The sequence below is a fragment of the Oncorhynchus kisutch genome, linkage group LG1, assembly GCF_002021735.2.
Source record: "Oncorhynchus kisutch isolate 150728-3 linkage group LG1, Okis_V2, whole genome shotgun sequence".
Classification (NCBI taxonomy): domain Eukaryota; kingdom Metazoa; phylum Chordata; class Actinopteri; order Salmoniformes; family Salmonidae; genus Oncorhynchus; species Oncorhynchus kisutch.
In genome coordinates, this window is record NC_034174.2 from 26,091,735 (window position 1) to 26,111,462 (window position 19,728).

At 40.8% G+C, this 19,728-nt stretch overlaps 1 protein-coding gene across 1 annotated transcript in view; it reads left to right on the forward strand.

The window, feature by feature from the left end:
- The window catches only part of fhit (fragile histidine triad diadenosine triphosphatase), a 297,437-nt gene that overhangs the window by 249,186 nt on the left and 28,523 nt on the right, over positions 1-19,728 (forward strand). Inside the window, exon 7 of the mRNA XM_020491402.2 lies at positions 4,075-4,143. Coding sequence (XP_020346991.1) covers positions 4,075-4,143 — 69 coding nt within the window. The remainder of the gene's footprint in view (positions 1-4,074; positions 4,144-19,728) is intronic.

The window sequence follows — 19,728 nt, forward strand, 5'->3', positions numbered from 1 at the left end:
ACTAACAGCCATTTAGTGACATTGCTGCTGTAAATCTAATCCAGGAAGTCAGACTTCCACTACCTTGCATGTTCTAATTCCTTTACCAGTGTGAATCCCAGTCAAGGCCAGGCATGACAGCTGCCATATCTTATGAGGGGAGACTTATTGAGCCCACGCAGAGTGGCCCCTTGCTGTGCATGTGGGCATCAAACTGTCTGAAACTCACCCCACACATTCTGCAGTGTCAGTCAGGGTTTATGATCTCCCATCCCACCCTTCACATTGCTGGAATGCCGGCTTTTACACACTCCCTGTCTGCCGGCCTCTGCCTGCCGCACTCAGCCCCGTTTAAAATGTATTGAACACCGCTGCCGCCGACTTCCTTCAAACTTTACCTCAAGGTAGGCAGATTTAATAATGCAGACATTATGCAAATGTACTCATTAAATAGAAAATGTGTGGCAACAAAGCAGAGGCCTCGAAACATGTTATCTTGTTTGTAGCATTTATAAACACTCATTGACACAGACTGTGCTGTTTATCATAGCTGAGTAATGATAAATGATTAAAAGCTGGCAATTTGGATATTATGCTCTAGATGAGACTAAAGTGCTGAAGAAAATGCTTTTTGAGGTTAGGACCTGTAGATAAAAGTGAGCCTCAGAGTTCAAATGGCCCTTCTTGATATTTTATACACATCTTTGCTGAGTAGCCAAAGTTTATGATTAAGAACTCTTAAAGGTGCACTCTGCAGAAATTCCTTCCGACATTTCCTGGTTGCTAAAATTAGAATAGTTAGACTAATTTCAGTTTTTGTGACAAAACAAGCAAGTATAGTGTAGAGAATCATTCCATAAGCAAAAATATTGTATTTTCAGCTGTTTGAAGCTGGTGCACAAAACCAAAAGTAAAAGACACAACAAATAAAACTTAAGAGCGGGAAGCATAGAAAAGTGCACATAGAACAGAACTACAGCACATAGAACAGAACTTGCTTTCAATGACAATGACAGATCTGTAACTCCCAAAAAGTTACATTTTTAAACAAGGATATCAGTTTTGTTTGTCAGTTAATTTCCCCTGTCAGTTTAGTTTCTCAATGTGCTGTCAACTTTGAGAATGATGAGATAAGTGAGATGTTCCGATCCAGAAAAGAACAAGACAGTTTTCCTCATGTCATTGATTTTATTTATCATGTACAAAGTTGACAGTCTGTGCTTACATGATCCTAACAAACACAGGATGTGCTGTCATTTATGTTCTGTATGCTAATGAACATCTATTCAAGTCAGCTAATCAAATTGTTTTGAAGATACTTCTGAGAATGCTCTTATTAAGTAAGAGCTGTGTACTCTAAAGAACTGTCACAAGTATTCAGAAGGCCCAGGAGGCTGCTTTGTGTGGGAATCATTTCTTACATCTGAATAGCCTTGACAGTACACTTGCTCTATTCACGGTGATGCTTATACAAACACGATGATGTGCTGTTCTCCCACAATGCCAGTGGCAGAATCACAATGACTGTTGACAATTTGTAAAATGCGGTATGACAATTTGCAAAATGTGTTTAAAACCATCTCTGAAATAATGTCGGAGGTAAGCCTATTTCCTGTGAATGTGGCTTACTGTCATGTGAATTCATTCTTCATATTGATTTATTCTGTTTTACTAGAGAGAAATAATAATTATATATACCAGGGATTGAAAAGGGAACTAATCAACTGAGACAATATAAAAAATGACATGTACATGACATGTACAAAGTGACTCCGCCACTTCATTATACAGGCTTACTCCGTTAATTCCTCATGTGGTTGTTGTGTTAGGAACTCTGCTGCTGAACTATTCATTTAACTAACATCTATTTTAGTGGATTTCTATTGCATTATTTGAAGTATGCAACATTTCAGCAAACTAGAGCCAAGTGGATTGCTGATTAAAATTCAAGCATATGTAAGTGCTGGGGACATTAGCATCATGAGGACATTGTTTCTTCAGTTTGAGCTTGTTGTATTTCATTTCAGAGGAGTCTCTCGTTCTCTACTTGTCCTTCATTATGTTATCACTAGCTAATGACTTTGTTTTACTCTGTAAAACTTTGTTGCAGATTTGCATAGTGTAAGATAAATGTTTGCATTGTCTAATTATCTTTCCTGTTTTAATGTGTGTGTTTTTTCTTCTTCTGCGTAAATACGTAGCAGTTGTTCTGGGACTTTACCACACTAATAAGCACCCAAGGAAAGCTGCAAGTTGGAAACTAACTGTGCAGATGGCCAAGTTTGTGACAGCACGAGGCAAGGGGGAACAGAAAAGGATGTCTGACAAAGTCAATTTAAGTTTTAAAAGCATAAAATTAAGGAGTCCCGGTGGTATACAGGTGGTACACTTGGCGGAATGTATTGTAACCCTCCTGTGATTTACAGCATTGCTTCACCACAAGGTTGTGAATGAAAACCTAATGCATGCTTTTCAACCGTTCGCTGCCTGCACCCGCACGCCTGACCAGCATCACCACCCTGGATGGTTCCGACCTTGAATATGTGGACATCTATAAGTACCTAGATGTCTGGCTAGACTGTAAACTCTCCTTCCAGACTCATATCAAACATCTCAAATCGAAAATCAAATCAAGAGTCGGCTTTCTGTTCCGCAACAAAGCCTCCTTCACTCACGCCGCCAAACTTACCCTAGTAAAACTGACTATCCTACCGATCCTCGACTTTGGCGATGTCATCTACAAAATTGCTTCCAACACTCTACTCAGCAAACTGGATGCAGTTTAACACAGTGCCATCCGTTTTGTCACTAAAGCACCTTATACCACCCACCACTGCGACTTGTATGCTCTAGTCGGCTGGCCCTCGCTACATATTCGTCGCCAGACCCACTGGCTCCAGGTCATCTACAAGTCCATGCTAGGTAAAGCTCCGCCTTATCTCAGTTCACTGGTCACGATGGCAACACCCATTCGTAGCACGTGCTCCAGCAGGTGTATCTCACTGATCATCCCTAAAGCCAACACCTCATTTGGCCGCCTTTCATTCCAGTTCTCTGCTGCCTGTGACTGGAACGAATTGCAAAAAAAGTTGGAGACTTTTATCTCCCTCACCAACTTCAAACATCTGCTATCTGAGCAGCTAACCGATCGCTGCAGCTGTACATAGTCTATCGGTAAATAGCCCACCAATTTTTACCTACCTCATCCCCATACTGTTTTTATTTATTTACTTTTCTGCTCTTTTGCACACCAATATCTCTACCTGTACATGACCATCTGATCATTTATCACTCCAGTGTTAATCTGCAAAATTTTTATCATTCGCCTACCTCCTCATGCCTTTTGCACACAATGTATATAGACTCTCTTTTTTTTCTACTGTGTTATTGACTTGTTAATTGTTTACTCCATGTGTAGCTCTGTGTTGTCTGTTCACACTGCTATGCTTTATCTTGGCCAGATCGCAGTTGCAAATGAGAACTTGTTCTCAACTAGCCTACCTGGTTAAATAAAGGTGAAAAAAATAAAATAAATGAAAGATGTCTCTGGATAGGTCTGTTGTCAGTTCAGTCTGTTACAAGAGTACCTGGCACAGCATAGTATGTATGTCTCTCTGGATAGGTCTGTTGTCAGTTCAGTTTGTTACAAGAGTACCTGGCACAGCATAGTATGTATGTCTCTCTGGATGGGTCTGTTGTCAGTTCAGTCTGTTACAAGAGTACCTGGCACAGCATAGTATGTATGTCTCTCTGGATAGGTCTGTTGTCAGTTCAGTCTGTTACAAGAGTACCTGGCACAGCATAGTATGTATGTCTCTCTGGATAGGTCTGTTGTCAGTTCAGTCTGTTACAAGAGTACCTGGCACAGCATAGTATGTATGTCTCTCTTGGATAGGTCTGTTGTCAGTTCAGTCTGTTACAAGAGTACCTGGCACAGCATAGTATGTATGTCTCTCTTGGATAGGTCTGTTGTCAGTTCAGTCTGTTACAAGAGTACCTGGCACAGCATAGTATGCATGTCTCTCTGGATGAGTGAATAACATAATATCTAAAAAATAAAACATGTTAATTTGTTTTGTCATTGTGTGTTTTCAGCATGTTCACGTGCATGTCCTCCCCAGGAAGGCAGGTGACTTTGAGAGAAACGACAACGTCTATGATGAGGTAAAGTAGAGCGTTTTTAAAGTTATTTTGTCTCTCCCACTACATTGATTTGAGTTCTTATGACTAAACATTGATATTCAATATGACACACTGTCTGTTTAAATTCTTCCAGGGTAGGAGTTGTTTTCATCATAGTTATCTTATGTTTATCAGTAATGCACTAGCTCATCTGTAGCTCAAAATAATAGCTTTAATTAAACATGTTACAGCTGGGGTTGAACAAACGTCAATACACCCTGAGACCTTTTCGAAAATAAAATCACCAAACCAATGAACCACGATACTTCAATACACAAATAATGAACATGCCTTTCATAGTGATTTAAATTTCCCTGTGACATTTAAAATTTGCAACAAGAGCGACCACACCAAATGAATATCAATGACTAAGTTTGATATGAATATTCTAATTACTACATCTAATAAAAACAGGCTTGACTATAGTTCCCTAACGAGCCAGAGGCGGAAATAGAACGCATCCACATGCGTGGCCCACCAGCCAAATACAAATATGTTTGTTTTTAATTTGCATGTGATCATAAGGGTTATTGTGAAAGCAGCTACTGTATGCCATTCATATTGTTGATGTCACACGCTGCAAATTAGACCTTTTTTCCTCTGAGGTGTTTTGCTTCACAATGAATAATCACCCAGTGTTGGCTCCCCCATACCTTACCACTGTTAAGTGTTTTATAACTCAAACTGTGCACATTTACTCCCTCATAAAGACTATTTAAGAGGCAATAGAATAGTTTAACCACTTTCCTCCTTCACAGTGTGAAACTAGTGAGAAATGTCATACGGGGTTTCCAATCATCTATTTGGGTGATATTGTGTTTAGTGAATAGACATCTAAACTTCAGACCCACGTCATCTAGTCACAGCCTCTGATTTGCTGTATTGCTGATTAGGACATTACATAATGATTGGTTGATGTCTCTGATGTCAGTGACTAGGCCAATTACCCCAGATAGTCATTCAGTGGCCGTGCTCACTACAAGGCTGACTTTGGGGCAGGCACTGAGGCTCCACTGTCTGGGGTGTTTATTGTCGCAGAGAAAGGCATGGGACTCTGGAGGGCGATTTTATTTGTCACTTTATTTAGATGAAGTGACACGGCCCGGTAGATTCACGCAACGTGGTCGTAAAGAGCCTGTCCCCCGCCTGACAGCCATTCTGAAAGATACAGTCAGCAGCCTCTCTCTCTCTTGCACTCACTCTCGCTCTCTCTCTCTTGCACTCTCTCTCTCTCAGATATAACACATGCCATTTCCAATTTTCTTAGCAGTGTCACCTTGCCAAAAAAGCTGTCATGGCATATTACACTTGTTTTTTTCTCTTCTCTTTCACAAATTTTCTTTGTTATGTGCTTTGAATGTACGAGCTTGTCAGTAGTCATAATGGAGACAACAGCAAATGTTTTTTTTTTTTCAGGTTTTGTCTTCCTCTCTCACCGAACTAGATGCTGTAGCTATTCAAAGTTTCATACAGATGCACTACTATAAAGAGTGTACTGTACAAAATATACTTTGTCAAGTTCATCTGACATCTTTACAATTTATATATGTGACCAACCGGCTCAATTCTGTTTTATGTAGCATAATTTGAACTCGTGTTTTTTACACAGGAGAAAAGAAGAGAATGGTATATCATACACTACAGTTGAGGAAAAATGGGAAAGTAATTCTGCTTTGAAAGTTTATAAACTTGTAACCCCACTATTGAGAAAATGGCCCTTCAATATTTTGGTACACCTACAGGAGAGCTCTTCTTTGTCTACACCTATTCAGCATCGTTTACACCCTCTTAAGTGTACTTTAACACCAATACACCCATCCGTTTAAAATTAATTTCGTATAAGTCAATCTAACAAACCAGGCAACTAAAAGCACCTTTCTAAATAATGTTTTGGTTAGTTTCTAGCTTGTTAGCTAACATTAAGTTAGCTGGCTTGCCAGTTCAAAGTATGACCGTATCATATAGCTGACAACGTCTTAACTTTAGCTAAAATAGCTTACAGTAGTGAGTATGACGTAATAAAAGCAGGGAATTCCACTGGAGAATTCCACTGTCTTGTTGGCCTAACGTTATATTCTAATTTGACTTTGGTGCGGGTCATGTTGTTCTTCACATTACCGTCTCTGGTAAACACACACTATATCAAATAATATCAACGTTTATTTGTCACATGCACAGGATACAGAAGGTGTAAATCCAAACTCATAATGTTACTACCCTACATTAATATACAGGTAGCTAAAGCTGTCCAACTAGGTTCAATGTTAGCTAACTAGCTAACATCAGACTATAACTAGCAATGCAAATGGCTCTGAGATAGGAATATAAGAATAATACTACACAGATCATACACATAATGCTAGCTAGCTAACAGTACGCTTTAAATTGCAGTTTGAAGTTCTTCATGATATCTTTCAAAAGAGATGCGTTAGAAAGATTATCTACACATACTGAGAAGCTCATGTTATAGACAGAAGCGTGCTACATACCAGACCAATCCGAACTCATCTCTTGGCATGTACTACCAATCATGGCTAGTGGGAAGGTTTCTACCTCTTTCCATGGCTCAACCAACTAGGCTCGTAATTTAACAATTTTATTCGTATTTACAGATGGCATGCAAGTTTGTTAATAAGGCACATGAAAGTTCACAATTTCCAGATGCATTTCGGACAAAAAATGCATTTCGGACCCAAAAATAATTTTGATAAAACAAATAATCATTATGTTCAAATGCCTCTCCTGTGAAGTAGTGGCACGCGACATACTCCTAGTTTCCTGAAACAAGTTACATATGCTTTCACGGCAGTATGGTTTGTTAGCAGAGATGAAAGACAGAGAGACATAAACAAAGATACAGTATATTGTTGTAATATTGCCTGCAGTAGCAGCATGCGCCCTTGTTACGACTTTTACTTCCTCTAGATAGTCAAGTTGTATCGTCTTCTCCGCGCTTGCACCATAACTTGCTCCAAAAGGTCAGAGTGGATATCAGATGAACATGATTGGAAAGGTGAAGGATTTCACTGTGTGGAGAATGATGTTGTAATAATCATTACAGTGGGGCGAATAGCAATATCCCAGCCATTTATCTACTTGACCTTGGTAATGCTCATCAATGGTCAAGTTATACACTTACAATGAATCATGTCAAACACCCAATTAGCTACTAACTGAAAATAGATCACATCTATGAATGTGATGGCCTATAGCCTCTGGGGGCTTTGAGAGTGGGGTAGATGGAGAGAGAGAGGAAGAGAGAGAAAAGGTTGAAAGGCGTAGAGAGTTGGATGCCTGCCCCACAACATGGCAAGCATTGTGTATTTGCACCTCAGCAGCCTTCTGCCCAGACACCACTCATTACACCTTTTAAAGGTCAGCACTTTCAAAAATATGTGCTATGACCTTTTAATCAGCCAAGGGGGAAAAAAACATTGAATCACATTTGGCATTCGTTTAACACACATTTTATCTAATATCTAATATAATAATATATGCTATTTAGCAGACGCTTTAATCCAAAGTGACTTAGTCATGCGTGTATACATTTGGGTAGTCTTGGGAACTGAACGCACTATCCTGGCGTTGCAAACGCTATTCTCTACCAGCTGAACTACAGAGGCTAATATTTGCCATGATCATTCTATGCACATGAAGAAATGCAATTTACACCCATTGAATATGCACTTTAAAGCTACTGTACTTCAGCAGGTACATGGTGACCATGACCCAAAATGTAGATGGTAAACCTTTTAGCCTGGTACAACTATAACCCAATAATGGGTTCCATTTCCACGTTTGACATTTTTTCCTACATTTCTGACCTGGGAAGCCATGTTGTTGACAAACACAAGCTTTTGAATGATGCCTCAAATGTTTGTGTCCTCGTACCCTAATCCATCTCATCCAACTGATTAAGTGCTGATTGAGTATGTGTTTATGCTCAGAACATGTAAATGACAATTGTAATCAAAAGTGTGGTCTTTCTTTAATGAAGTCTGCACTCACTCACTCTCAGTGCCTGGAACACCATCTCAACACAGGAGCTTGAGATCTGTACTGTAGCATCTAGTCGTGAGCTGGCGTTAATAACCATAGCGCTTCGTGTAGTAAGAATCCCAATACTCCTCTTCAGTCCTATTAAGAACACCGGCACTGTAGACACGAGTCACTCTTATTGGATGAGAGAGAGAAAGTGCACTCTTTATGGCTATTTAATCAGAGGAAAAAGCAGTGAGATGGCACCAGGCTATGCCTCTCTTCTGTTCTTGCTCTGAGCCACCTCAGAGATCAGTGGAAACTCAATTACGCCGTTGCCATGCTTGTTAGTGGGGAACAATGTAAGCTCGTGATTATAAGTTGTAATGATGTTATTTTCTCCAATTAGGCCTTGTGTGTTTTTTTTCAAATGCCTCTCCAGGTTCTCTAGGGAGAATGGAAGTGACAGACAGATGGAGGAAATGCTGTGAACCTAGTGTTTTGAAGGCAGTTTGTAGCTTTTAAACGGGTCTGAATGGATCCGGTTTGATCGGCAGCTACTGTAAATGTTTTCCATTTTGGTTCTGCTTATTTGTGCTGGCCACTGAAACAGTTGCAGGAACAGGAGTTTGATACAGGCTTATTGATTGGAAGAGGGGTTAGCAACATGAATATTCACCCCATCTCTGAACTGAATACAATAAATGAGAAGATGACTGCGTCGGGGTCAAGGCTAGAATATGCCCCCTGAATAACGAGGGTGGAAATACATTATTCTTAATGATTCGCTGTATACAATTTATCTAATGCATTTTCTTTTTTAACTAGATCTACAGTATGTTCTAAAATCACTGCTTGTTATGTCTGGTTCTGTCATATTTCATATGTATTTCTACTGTACAGATCAGCTAGGGAGAACATTGCAAGGGAAAGCAGGCAAGTCATTTTACTGTCTCTAGCTGCTTGCTGTTGGAAACAGCAGCTCTTAAATTACCCCACCTTGTTTCTGCTCTGCTTATGTGCCTAGTCACTCCAAAGACAACGAGTCATTCAGGGGCCCTGGAGACTGAATTTCACTTATTTAGCTTCCCGATTATTATCTTTCATTCCAGTATCTATCCACCCAATCGATAAATCCCCTCCCCGCTCTCCGTTCTATTTCTACTAGCCAGACACATCCTCGGCGCCGTGCTGACGTAGCCTGCCTAAGATATGTAGTGGGTCTCTCTCAACCCTGATATTGTGTGATAGCATTGCTCATTAGATCTTTATCTATGGTGCTCCCCTTTGCTGTGTGTGAGGATATCCAGACAGAGAGATCATATTCAGGGGAGGCGCTGCATTGTTATTTGACTGTCATTCATCATATTTTGTGGCAGTGTTATTAGGGAACATAGGGGGGAATAGGGCTATGTAATGACAAATATCAATGGATCCTCATGTTCTTGCCTGCTGTGACAGGCTACTATCCATCTCTCTGGCACTCACCTAGTTAACATTTTTATCAAATGGCCAAGATTTGTCATTTTCCCTTCCCGGGGGGAGTTGGAGCTTTCGCCGATAGTTTAGATAAAGGAGAAAGATCCAGAACACGGCCCACACTGTCCTGTGCAAATGATGAGCAATTGTTCTAAAGTGCAGCCCCCATCTGTCTGGCACTGTTGGACATGCAGTACTGTAGCCTACTTTGTTAGATAAAGGGAGGAGTGAGGGGGTGTCAAATAATAATGTTTACCATGGGAACCCATTAGCCCATTGGGTTCTTGTTATGTTGTTCACCTCACCCTCAGGGTCTACCTGAGACTGTGCAGGAGGACAGGTATCTCTAGACATATTATTCAGCAGAACACACACACGCACACACACCCGCACACAAACACACAGATGCACACACACTCACACAATCTTAAAAGTAACTGCATAACTTAGAAAATAAATTGATTAGTGGCTACTCAAACACCTCCAACGGTCAGTAGAACTCAAATCATAAAAGTTGTACTAACTCAAATGTCAATAATATTTCTTATCACTTAATGTTTTTGAATACTGTCTACAAATATTAGGTTATTGGTAAATATAACTTTATATGTGTGTTCTGCTAATCTTAAATTGAGCTTTTTCAAGTTATGATTTTTTTCTATTTTAAAGTCAATCTACCATTTAAAAACAAATAAAGTAGTCGTCAGAAACATTGATGTTTTAGTAAAAAACACTTTATTTATCCGTGTTGTGCTGATATAGAATCATTAAGTTTTTGCAAGTTATTGAAACATAGTAGTGCAATGTGGCTTGATTTTTAGAGGACTGTTTAATTAATTAAGAAATAATTAAAATACTTTTACACAATGTTGTATGCATGTTTGAAGAAAGATAAGTATATTTAAAACATAATATGAAGCAGTTTTTTGTGCTCTGAGGTGTAATTGCTCTTGATAAACTGATATCGAAACTGTTAAGCAAATTGATGTTCAGTAATGAGAAGCCATTCCCACCATCAACAAGGTCATGTGCACCACTCTTAATGACAGAGGCTAATACAGCATCATGTAATGCTAGCTGCCCTACCTCCGGTTAAAATCAAATCAAATTGTATTTGTCACATGCTCTGTAGTATTCTTAGAGGCTTCTTAGATTGATGACTCATGCCACTAAAGTACGGTTTAGTATTTAATTGTAACTTAGGATAACATTCTTTAATGCACCTGGCTTAAGCTACCTGAAGCTTTCTTAAATCACGGTTATATAGGCAGACATAGGAAATGGCTACGGATAGCGGAAAGCAAACCCCTGTCCTGAGTCAATACTGCCATCTATTGGTAAACATAAATATACCAGGTTACTACATGCGCCAAATACAACAGGTATTTGAGACCTTACCTTGAAATGCTTACTTACAAGCCCTTAACTAACAATGCAGTTCAATAAAAAATATTAACTAAATAAACTAAAGTTTTAAAAAATCTATAAAAAAAGAACACAATAAAATAACAATACCGAGGTTATATACAGGAGGTACCGGTACCGAGTCAATGTGTGGGGGTACAGGTTAGTCTAGGTAATTTGTACATGTAGATAGGGGTAAAGTGACTAGGCATAGATAATAAACCGTGAGTAACAGCAGTGTAAAATCTAAGGGGGGTGTCGATGTAAATTGTCGGGGTGGCCACTTGATTAATTGTTCAGCAGTCTTATGGCTTGGGTTTAGAAGCTGTTAAGGCGGCTTTTGGACCTAGATTTGGCGCTCCGGTACCGCTTGCCGTACGGTAGCAGAGAGAACAGTCTACGACTTGAGTGACCGGGCCTTCCTCTGACACCGCCTAGTATATACAGTTGAAGTCAGAAGTTTACATACACTTACATACACACAACCACTCTACAAATTTCTTGTTAACAAACTATAGTTGTGGCAAGTCGGTTAGGACATCTACTTTGTGAATGACACAAGTAATTGTTCCAACAATTGTTTACAGACAGATTATTTCACTTATTTGTTATCTGTTTCACAATTCCAGTGGGTCAGAAGTTTACATAGACTAAGTTGACTGTGCCTTTAAACAACTTGGAAAATTCCAGAAAATGATGTCATGGCTTTAGAAGCGTCTGATAGGCTAATTGACATAATTTGAGTCAATTCGAGGTACACCTGTGGATGTATTTCAAAGCCTACCTTCAAACTCAGTGCCTCTTTGCTTGACATTATGGGGAAATCAAAAGAAATCAGCCAAGACCTCCACAAGTCTGGTTCATCCTTGGGAGCAATTTCCAAACTCCTGAAGGTACCACGTTCATCTGTACAAACAATAGTACGCAAGTATAAACACCATGGGACCATGCAGCCATCATACCGCTCAGGAAGGAGACGTGTTCTGTCTAATAGAGATGAACGTACTTTGGTGTGAAAAGTGCAAATCAGTCCCAGAACAACAGCAAGATGAAGATGCTGGAGGAAACAGGTACAAAGTATTTATCCACAGTAAAACAAGTAAAATAATCTTAAAGGCCGCACAGCAAGAAAGAAGCCACTGCTCCAAAACCGACATAAAAAAGCCAGACCACGGTTTACAACTGCACATGGTGACAAAGATCAAACTTTTTGGAGAAATGTCCTCTGGTCTGATGAAACAAAAATAGAACTGTTTGGCCATAATGACCATTGTTATTTTGGGAGGAAAAAGAGGGAGGCTTGCAAGCCACAGAAGACCATCCCAACTGTGAAGCACGGAGGAGGCTGCATCATGTTGTGGGGGTGCTTTGCTGCAGGATGGACTGGTGCACTTCAAAAAAAGATGGCATCATGAGGGAGGGAAATTATGTGGATATACAGTATTGAAGCAACATCTCAAGACATCAATCAGGATGTTAAAGCTTAGTCACAAATGGATCTTCCAAATGGACAATGACCACAAGCATACTTCCAAAGTTGTGGCAAAATGGCTTAAGGATAACAAAGTCAAGGTATTGGAGTGGCCAACATAAAGCCCTGACCTCAATCCTATAGAAAATTTGTGGGCAGAACTGAAAAAGTGTGTGCGAACAAAGAGGCCTACAAACCTGACTCAGTTACACCAGCTCTGTCAGGAGGAATGGGCCAAAATTCACACAATTTATTGTGGGAAGCTTGTGGAAGGCTACCCGAAACGTTTGACCCAAGTTTTAAATTTTTTAAGGCAATGCTACCAAATACTAATTGAGTGTACGTACACTTCTGACCCAATGGGAATGTGATGAAATAAAAGTTGAAATAAATCATTCCCTACTATTATTCTGACATTTCACATTCTTAAAATAAAGTGGTGATCCTAATACAGGGACTTTTTTACTAGGATTAAATGTCAGAAATTGTGAAAACTGAGTTTAAATGTATTTGGCTAAGGTCCTGGATGGAAGGAAGCTTGGCCCCAGTGATGTACAGGGCTGTACGCACTACCCTCTGTAGCGCCTTACGGTCGGATGCCGAGCAGTTGCAATACCCGGCAGTGATACAACCGGTCAGGATGCTCTCTCCGGTCAGGATAGTGCAGCTGTATAGCTTTTTGAGGATCTGGGGACCCATGCCAAATCCTTTCAGTCTCCTGAGGAGGAAAAGGTGTTGTCATGCCCTCTTCATGACATTGCTCTCCATGATAGTTTGTTAGTGATATGGAAACTCTCGACCCACTCCACTACAGCCCCGTCACTGTGAATGGGGGTATGTTCGGACCTCCTCTTCCTGTAGTCCACGATCATCTCCTTTGTCTTGTTCACATGGATGGAGAGGTTGTTGTCCTGGTACCACACTGCCAGTTCTTTGACCTCCTCCCTGTAGGCTGTCTCATCATTGTCGGTTACTAGAGGAATGAGCACTGTGCTCAACAATTCCTGCAAAGGTCGGTTAAAATGACAAATCGTCAAATATCTTAATGACACCAGAACTACTTACTACTTACACTTGTAAAAAAAAAACTATTAATGAAGGTTAGGAATTTAAGTAGAAAGGACCCTACATTTTTATGTTCACTACAACAAATATTCAAATACTTCATTATAGTTCAGAATACATGTAATATAGTGTAGAAAAGTTCCTAAAACACAAAACAGTGAAACATTTACCTTAAAAAGATACCCATACAGATTGTGATGTCACAAGTATTGAACACTGGGATACTTTGAGTTGGGTTACTTGAATGGATCTTGACTACGGGTTTCCACAAAAAAATGTAGTTAGCAGAACTAATGACTTTTTACAGTGCACACACATGCACACACACACACACAGACACTCACACACACACATACATACATACACAGACACACAAAATGATTGGTGTCATCAACAATGACAAGCTACCAAGGTCTGACAACTTGGATGGAAAATTACTGAGGATAATAGCGGACAATATTGGCACTCCCATTTGCCATATTTTTTATTTAAGCCTACTGGAATGTGTGTGCCCCTAGAATTGGAGGGAAGCAAAAGTCGTTCCGCTACCCAAGAATAGTAAATCCCCCTTTACTGGCTCAAATAGCCGACCAAGCAGCCTGTTACCAACCCGTAGTAAACTTTTGGGAAAAACGGTGTTTGAGCTACAATGCTATTTTACAGTAAACAAATTGACAATAAACTTTCAGCATGCTTATAGGGAAGGACATTCAACAAGCACAGCACTTACACAAATGACTGATGATTGGCTTAGAGAAATTGATGACTAAAAGATTGTGGGGGATGTTTTGTTAGACTTCAGTATGGCTTTTGACATTGTTGATCATCATGCTGCTGGAAAAACGTATGTGTTATGTCTTTACACCCATGCTATATTGTGGATAAAGATTTACCTGTCTAACAGAACACAGAGTATATTATTTAATGGAAGCCTTTCCAACATAATCCAGGTAGAATCAGGAATTCCCCAGGGCAGCTGTCTAGGCCCATTACTTTAAAAAATCTTTACTAAACACATGCCACTGGCTATGAATCAAGCCAGAGTTTCTATGTTTGCGGATGACTCAACTCTATACACGTCAGTTACTACAGCGACTGAAATGACTGCAACACTTAACAAAGAGTTGCAGTTAGTTTCAGAGTGGGTGGCAAGGAAGAAGTTAGTCCTAAATATTTCTAAAACTAAAAGCATTCTATTTGGGACAAATCATTCACTAACTCCTAAACCTCAAATAAATCTTGTAATCAATTATGTGGAAATTGAGCAAGTTGAGCAACTGTCATGATCAAAACATATTGATAGCTAAGATGGGGAGAAGTATATCAATATTAAATCGCTGCTCTACCTTCTTAACAACACTATCAACAAGGCAGGTCCTACAGGCCCTGGTTTTATCGCACCTGGACTACTGTTCAGTCATGTGGTCACGTGCCATGAAAGAGGACTTAGGAAAATTGCAATCTGCTCAGAACAGGGCAGCACGGCTGGCCCTTGGATGTACACAGAGAGCTAATATTAATAATATGTATGTCAATCTCTCTTGGCTCAAAGTGGAGGAGAGATTGACTTCATCACTACTTGTTTTTATGAGAGGTATTGACATGTTGAATGCACCAAGCTGTCTGTTTGAACTGTTGTCGCACAGCTCGGTCACCCATGCATACCCCACAAGACATGCCACAAGAGGTCTCTTCACAGTCCCCAAGTCCAGAACAGACTATCGGAGTGGCACAGTACCACATAGATCCATGACTACATGGAACTCTATTCCACATCAAGTAACTGATGCAAGCAATAAAATTAGATTTTTAAAAAACCTGAAAATAAAACCACCTTATGGAACAGCGGGGACTGTGAAGCAACTCAAACATAGGCACAGACACATGCATACACACACACGATAACATGCGCACTATACACACACGTACACATAGATTTTGTACTGTAGATAGGTGGAGTAGGTGGAGTAGGGGCCTGAGGGCACACAATGTGTTGTGAAATCTGTGAATGTATTACACACACACACACACACACATGCATTGTACCCTAAACACATCTATGTATTCCTGACTGCAGCGTTCAATCCACTTTCTTGTCTCTTCTACTTTTCCAAGTCTGTGTTAAAGCATCTCTATTCCTTGCTGCTCCCATCTGTCCCTACTGAGGAAGATAAGGCGAGCGATTTAGTATCACAGCTAGCCTCCCATGGGGTACTTGGCATTGTCAAGTTTATAAATGTGTTCGCCATAACCGGCTATTGACAACGCTTGCCGATGATGAAACTGTTAATTATTTTACCGACTGTGGGATGTATTGAGCTGATTTAGCTGAGCATATGTTAAGACCATGAAGTTGCTGTACTTTTTAGAAGCAGCAACTTATATAGTCCCCGTCCTTACCCTCCCTCTCTCTCTTGCGCCCTCTCTCTCTCTTTCCCACCCTCTCTCTCCCCTCTCTCTCTCTCTCTCTTTCCCACCCTCTCTCTCCCCCTCTCTCTCTCCATATGCTAATGTTGTTGTACTTGTGGAGGACCTGGTAAATTGCCCAATAAAGCAGGAATCATCTGATGTGGTGCGTACGCCCAAGCGCTTACAGCTTGAACACAATTTTCGTTGTTAGCTAAGTGTGAGAGAGGTTCAGGAGATGTCATAGAAGTGTTGATTTGCATCTCATTTGGAATGCAAATATATGTATGAAGCATGGTTTACAGAGTTGTGATCGGCTTCACATTCCAAACACATTCACTTCATTACCAGATGTATTATTTGCTAGGTCTCAAGTATCTCTTTGCATAAGCTTATGCTGAGAAAGAGGTATCACCTTCACATAGATTTATGAATAATATGAATAGCTCCATGAGTGATCAAACATGTTACCAAACAAGACTGCATTACTCACAGTTCTTGAGGCATTATTCCCTCCAAAGTAAACTTTCTCTCATGGTCTCCATGAGAAAGCATCCGTGGCTTACACAGCAAAATGAATAATGACACATGCAATGCAATAAGGATCTGCAGTATTCCAAACTCATCTTGAATTAAATACAGTGTTGAGTACATGAAATTGAGGGGATCCTCTTTGGTAATATCTCTGCATTTCTGCACTGTAAAAAAGGTAGAGAGACTCAGAGAAGCATGGCAGTGCTGAGATTCAGCAGACAGATTCAGCCAGACATCTGGGTCTGGGTCTGTAATGTGATACAGAAAGCTACATGCAACTCCAACAAAGCACTGTCATCTTCTGATACAGCATGTCACTGCAGATGCCTTTCTCATTTTTCCTCATGTCCTGTATACTCAGTCAGTGTTATATTCAGTTGTATTTTATATAATAAAGCATGTCATGCATCTATATAGCATTTGTGTAGTGGCATACAGATGAGCAGCCGCATTCTTAGCATTTCCACACTTGGGGATTTTCTTTTAGCAGGGTCTGCCTTTTTTGCCTTTTATAAGCACATTTCATGCAATTCTACTTTTTTACATGAGAGAAGACATTAGTAGAATCTTTTTTAATACCACACAAATTACCGAAATGAATGGCTACTCAAACAGTGACAAACTGAGATCAATACAAACAACCTGGTTTTGAATGCAAACAATAGTATGGGCCAATGAAGAGACACACAGATTGCACAATATTAGGAGGAATATACACTCACCGGAGAGTTTATTAGGCACACCCATCTAGTACTGGGTTGGACCCCCCTTTGCCTCCAGAACAGCCTACATTTTTCGGGGCATTCTACAAGGTGTTGGAAACGTTCTACAGGGATGTTGGTCCATGCTGACGCGATGGCATCACGCAGTTGCTGAAGATTGTACGGCGGTACATTCATGCAGCAAACAGCCCGTTCCATCTCATCCCAAACATGCTCTATTGGGTTGTGGTCTGGGGACTGCTCAGGCCACTCAAGTAAACTGAACTTGCTGTCATGTTCCAAGCTATTTCTTTCCACTCCTCAATTGTCCAGTGTTGGTGATCTCATGCCCACCGGAGCTGCTTCTTCTTGTTTTTAGTCTCATTGTAGTATAGTCTCATTTAGATTTCCATATGATTTATATTTTGGAGAAGGTTCATATAAAATAAATTAACAAATGAATAAATGTATAGAGAGTTGTGGAATGTAGCCATTACAGGACTAATACTATTGTTTTTTGCTTTTATTTCTGCAAAGAGAGAACATAAATTAATTCACAAATGTGACTCACTTCATACAGGCAGATAGTGTGGATGGGTAAGCAATCTCTCTCTCTCATTGTCTCTCTCGCTCTGTCTTTGTCACTCTCTCTTTCTCTCTGTCTCTCTCTCTGTTTCTGTCTCTCCCTCTCTCTCTCATTTTCTCTCCCGCTCTCTCTCTCTCTCTCTCTCTCTCTCTCTCTCTCTCTCTCTCTCTCTCTCTCACGCACAAACACACTCATTCAGTATACACACAAGGATAAACACATACACACACACACACACAGTCCTAGACACAGCTAAACTCCATGTCACTGAGCCCTGTGATAGACATCATTCAGTCTTGCACAAGGAAAGAGGGAGAAAGTCAAGTCTTTAAATATTGTGTTTGTATTAGGAGAGCTGGCTTATCGAAAGTGGCAGGCAGCAACAAAGAGAGTGGCAAGTGGATTGTGCCAGCTAACCTTTAGCCGAAATCATTTCTCATTTACTACAGCTCTGCCGTCTCTCTTTTGGCCATGTGCAGAGTGGCCCAAGGAGAGCTAAATTATGCGTCCACAGAACAGAAGACAGTCTGGGAAAGTACCTGCTGGGAAAGTGTAATTTGATTCTGGAAGAGGCTTTAAGCCGAGCAGGAAAATCACCTGTCATTCTTCGGCCCCCCCTTGTGATTTGATTTGATTGTATATTTCTCATCTTCAATAGGTTGGTTGGTTCTCCTTTTTTCACAATGGAACCATTGTGAACTTAAAAAGCGGCCATGTATACCGTGTCCGGTGGGGGCTGTCACAGTTGTGTAGCAGCATGGACAGGAGACGAAAAACCACAGGTTCTGCTTTAATTTCTTTTGGGAATCCAGAGCGCGGTGCTCATTCTGGGATATTTTAAACATCTGCCTTCCCGTAAGTCTCTGTAGTGCAAATGACTTTGATGGTGGCAAAGGAAGCTGGGAGAAAGGATCTGAAAATGGGTTCCTTTTTCTGTCCCAGCTGGAATAGTAACAAGAATAGTAAATACTGGGATATGAAGGGAATGGCATGGGATAGTTATGGAGGCCAGTTCAAATCCCTATGGCTTCGTCAGTGTCCTTACAGCACACCCCTCTATATACTCATGTGGCTTAATTATCAGCAGGTAATGCAAATCTGGGCTAGTGTGTACAATATGCCCCCTGCAACAAACAGACTATTGCACAGTGGAGAGGGCTTCCAGAACACGCTATGGCACAGTGGAGAGGGCTTCCAGAATACACTATAGCACAGTGGAGAGGGCTTCCAGAACACACTATGGCACAGTGGAGAGGGCTTCCAGAACACACTATGGCATAGGGAGAGGGCTTCCAGAACTCACTATGGCACAGTGGAGAGGGCTTCCAGAACACACTATGGCATAGGGAGAGGGCTTCCAGAACTCACTATGGCACAGTGGAGAGAGTTTCCAGAACACACTATGGCACAGTGGAGAGAGTTTCCAGAACACACTATAGCACAGTGGAGAGGGCTTCCAGAACACACTATGGCACAGTGGAGAGGGTTTCCAGAACACACTAAAGTAATAGTCGGGAGGGCTTCAGAACACACTATGGCACAGTGGAGAGGGTTTCCAGAACACACTAAAGTAATAGTCGGGAGGGCTTCCAGAACACACTATGGCACAGTGGAGAGGGTTTCCAGAACACACTAAAGTAATAGTCGAGAGGGCTTCCAGAACGCACTATGGCACAGTCGAGAGGGCTTCCAGAACACACTATGGTAACGGGGGAGAGGGCTTCCAGAACACACTATGGCATAGGGAGAGGGCTTCCAGAACACACTATGGCATAGGGAGAGGGCTTCCAGAATACACTATGGTATAGGGAGAGCGCTTCCAGAATACACTATGGCACAGGTCTGAGGTCTGTTCAACGCTGGTCCGACCAATCTGATTCCACGCTCCAAGACTGCTTCCATCACGTGGACTGGGATATGTTTCGTATTGCGTCAAACAACAA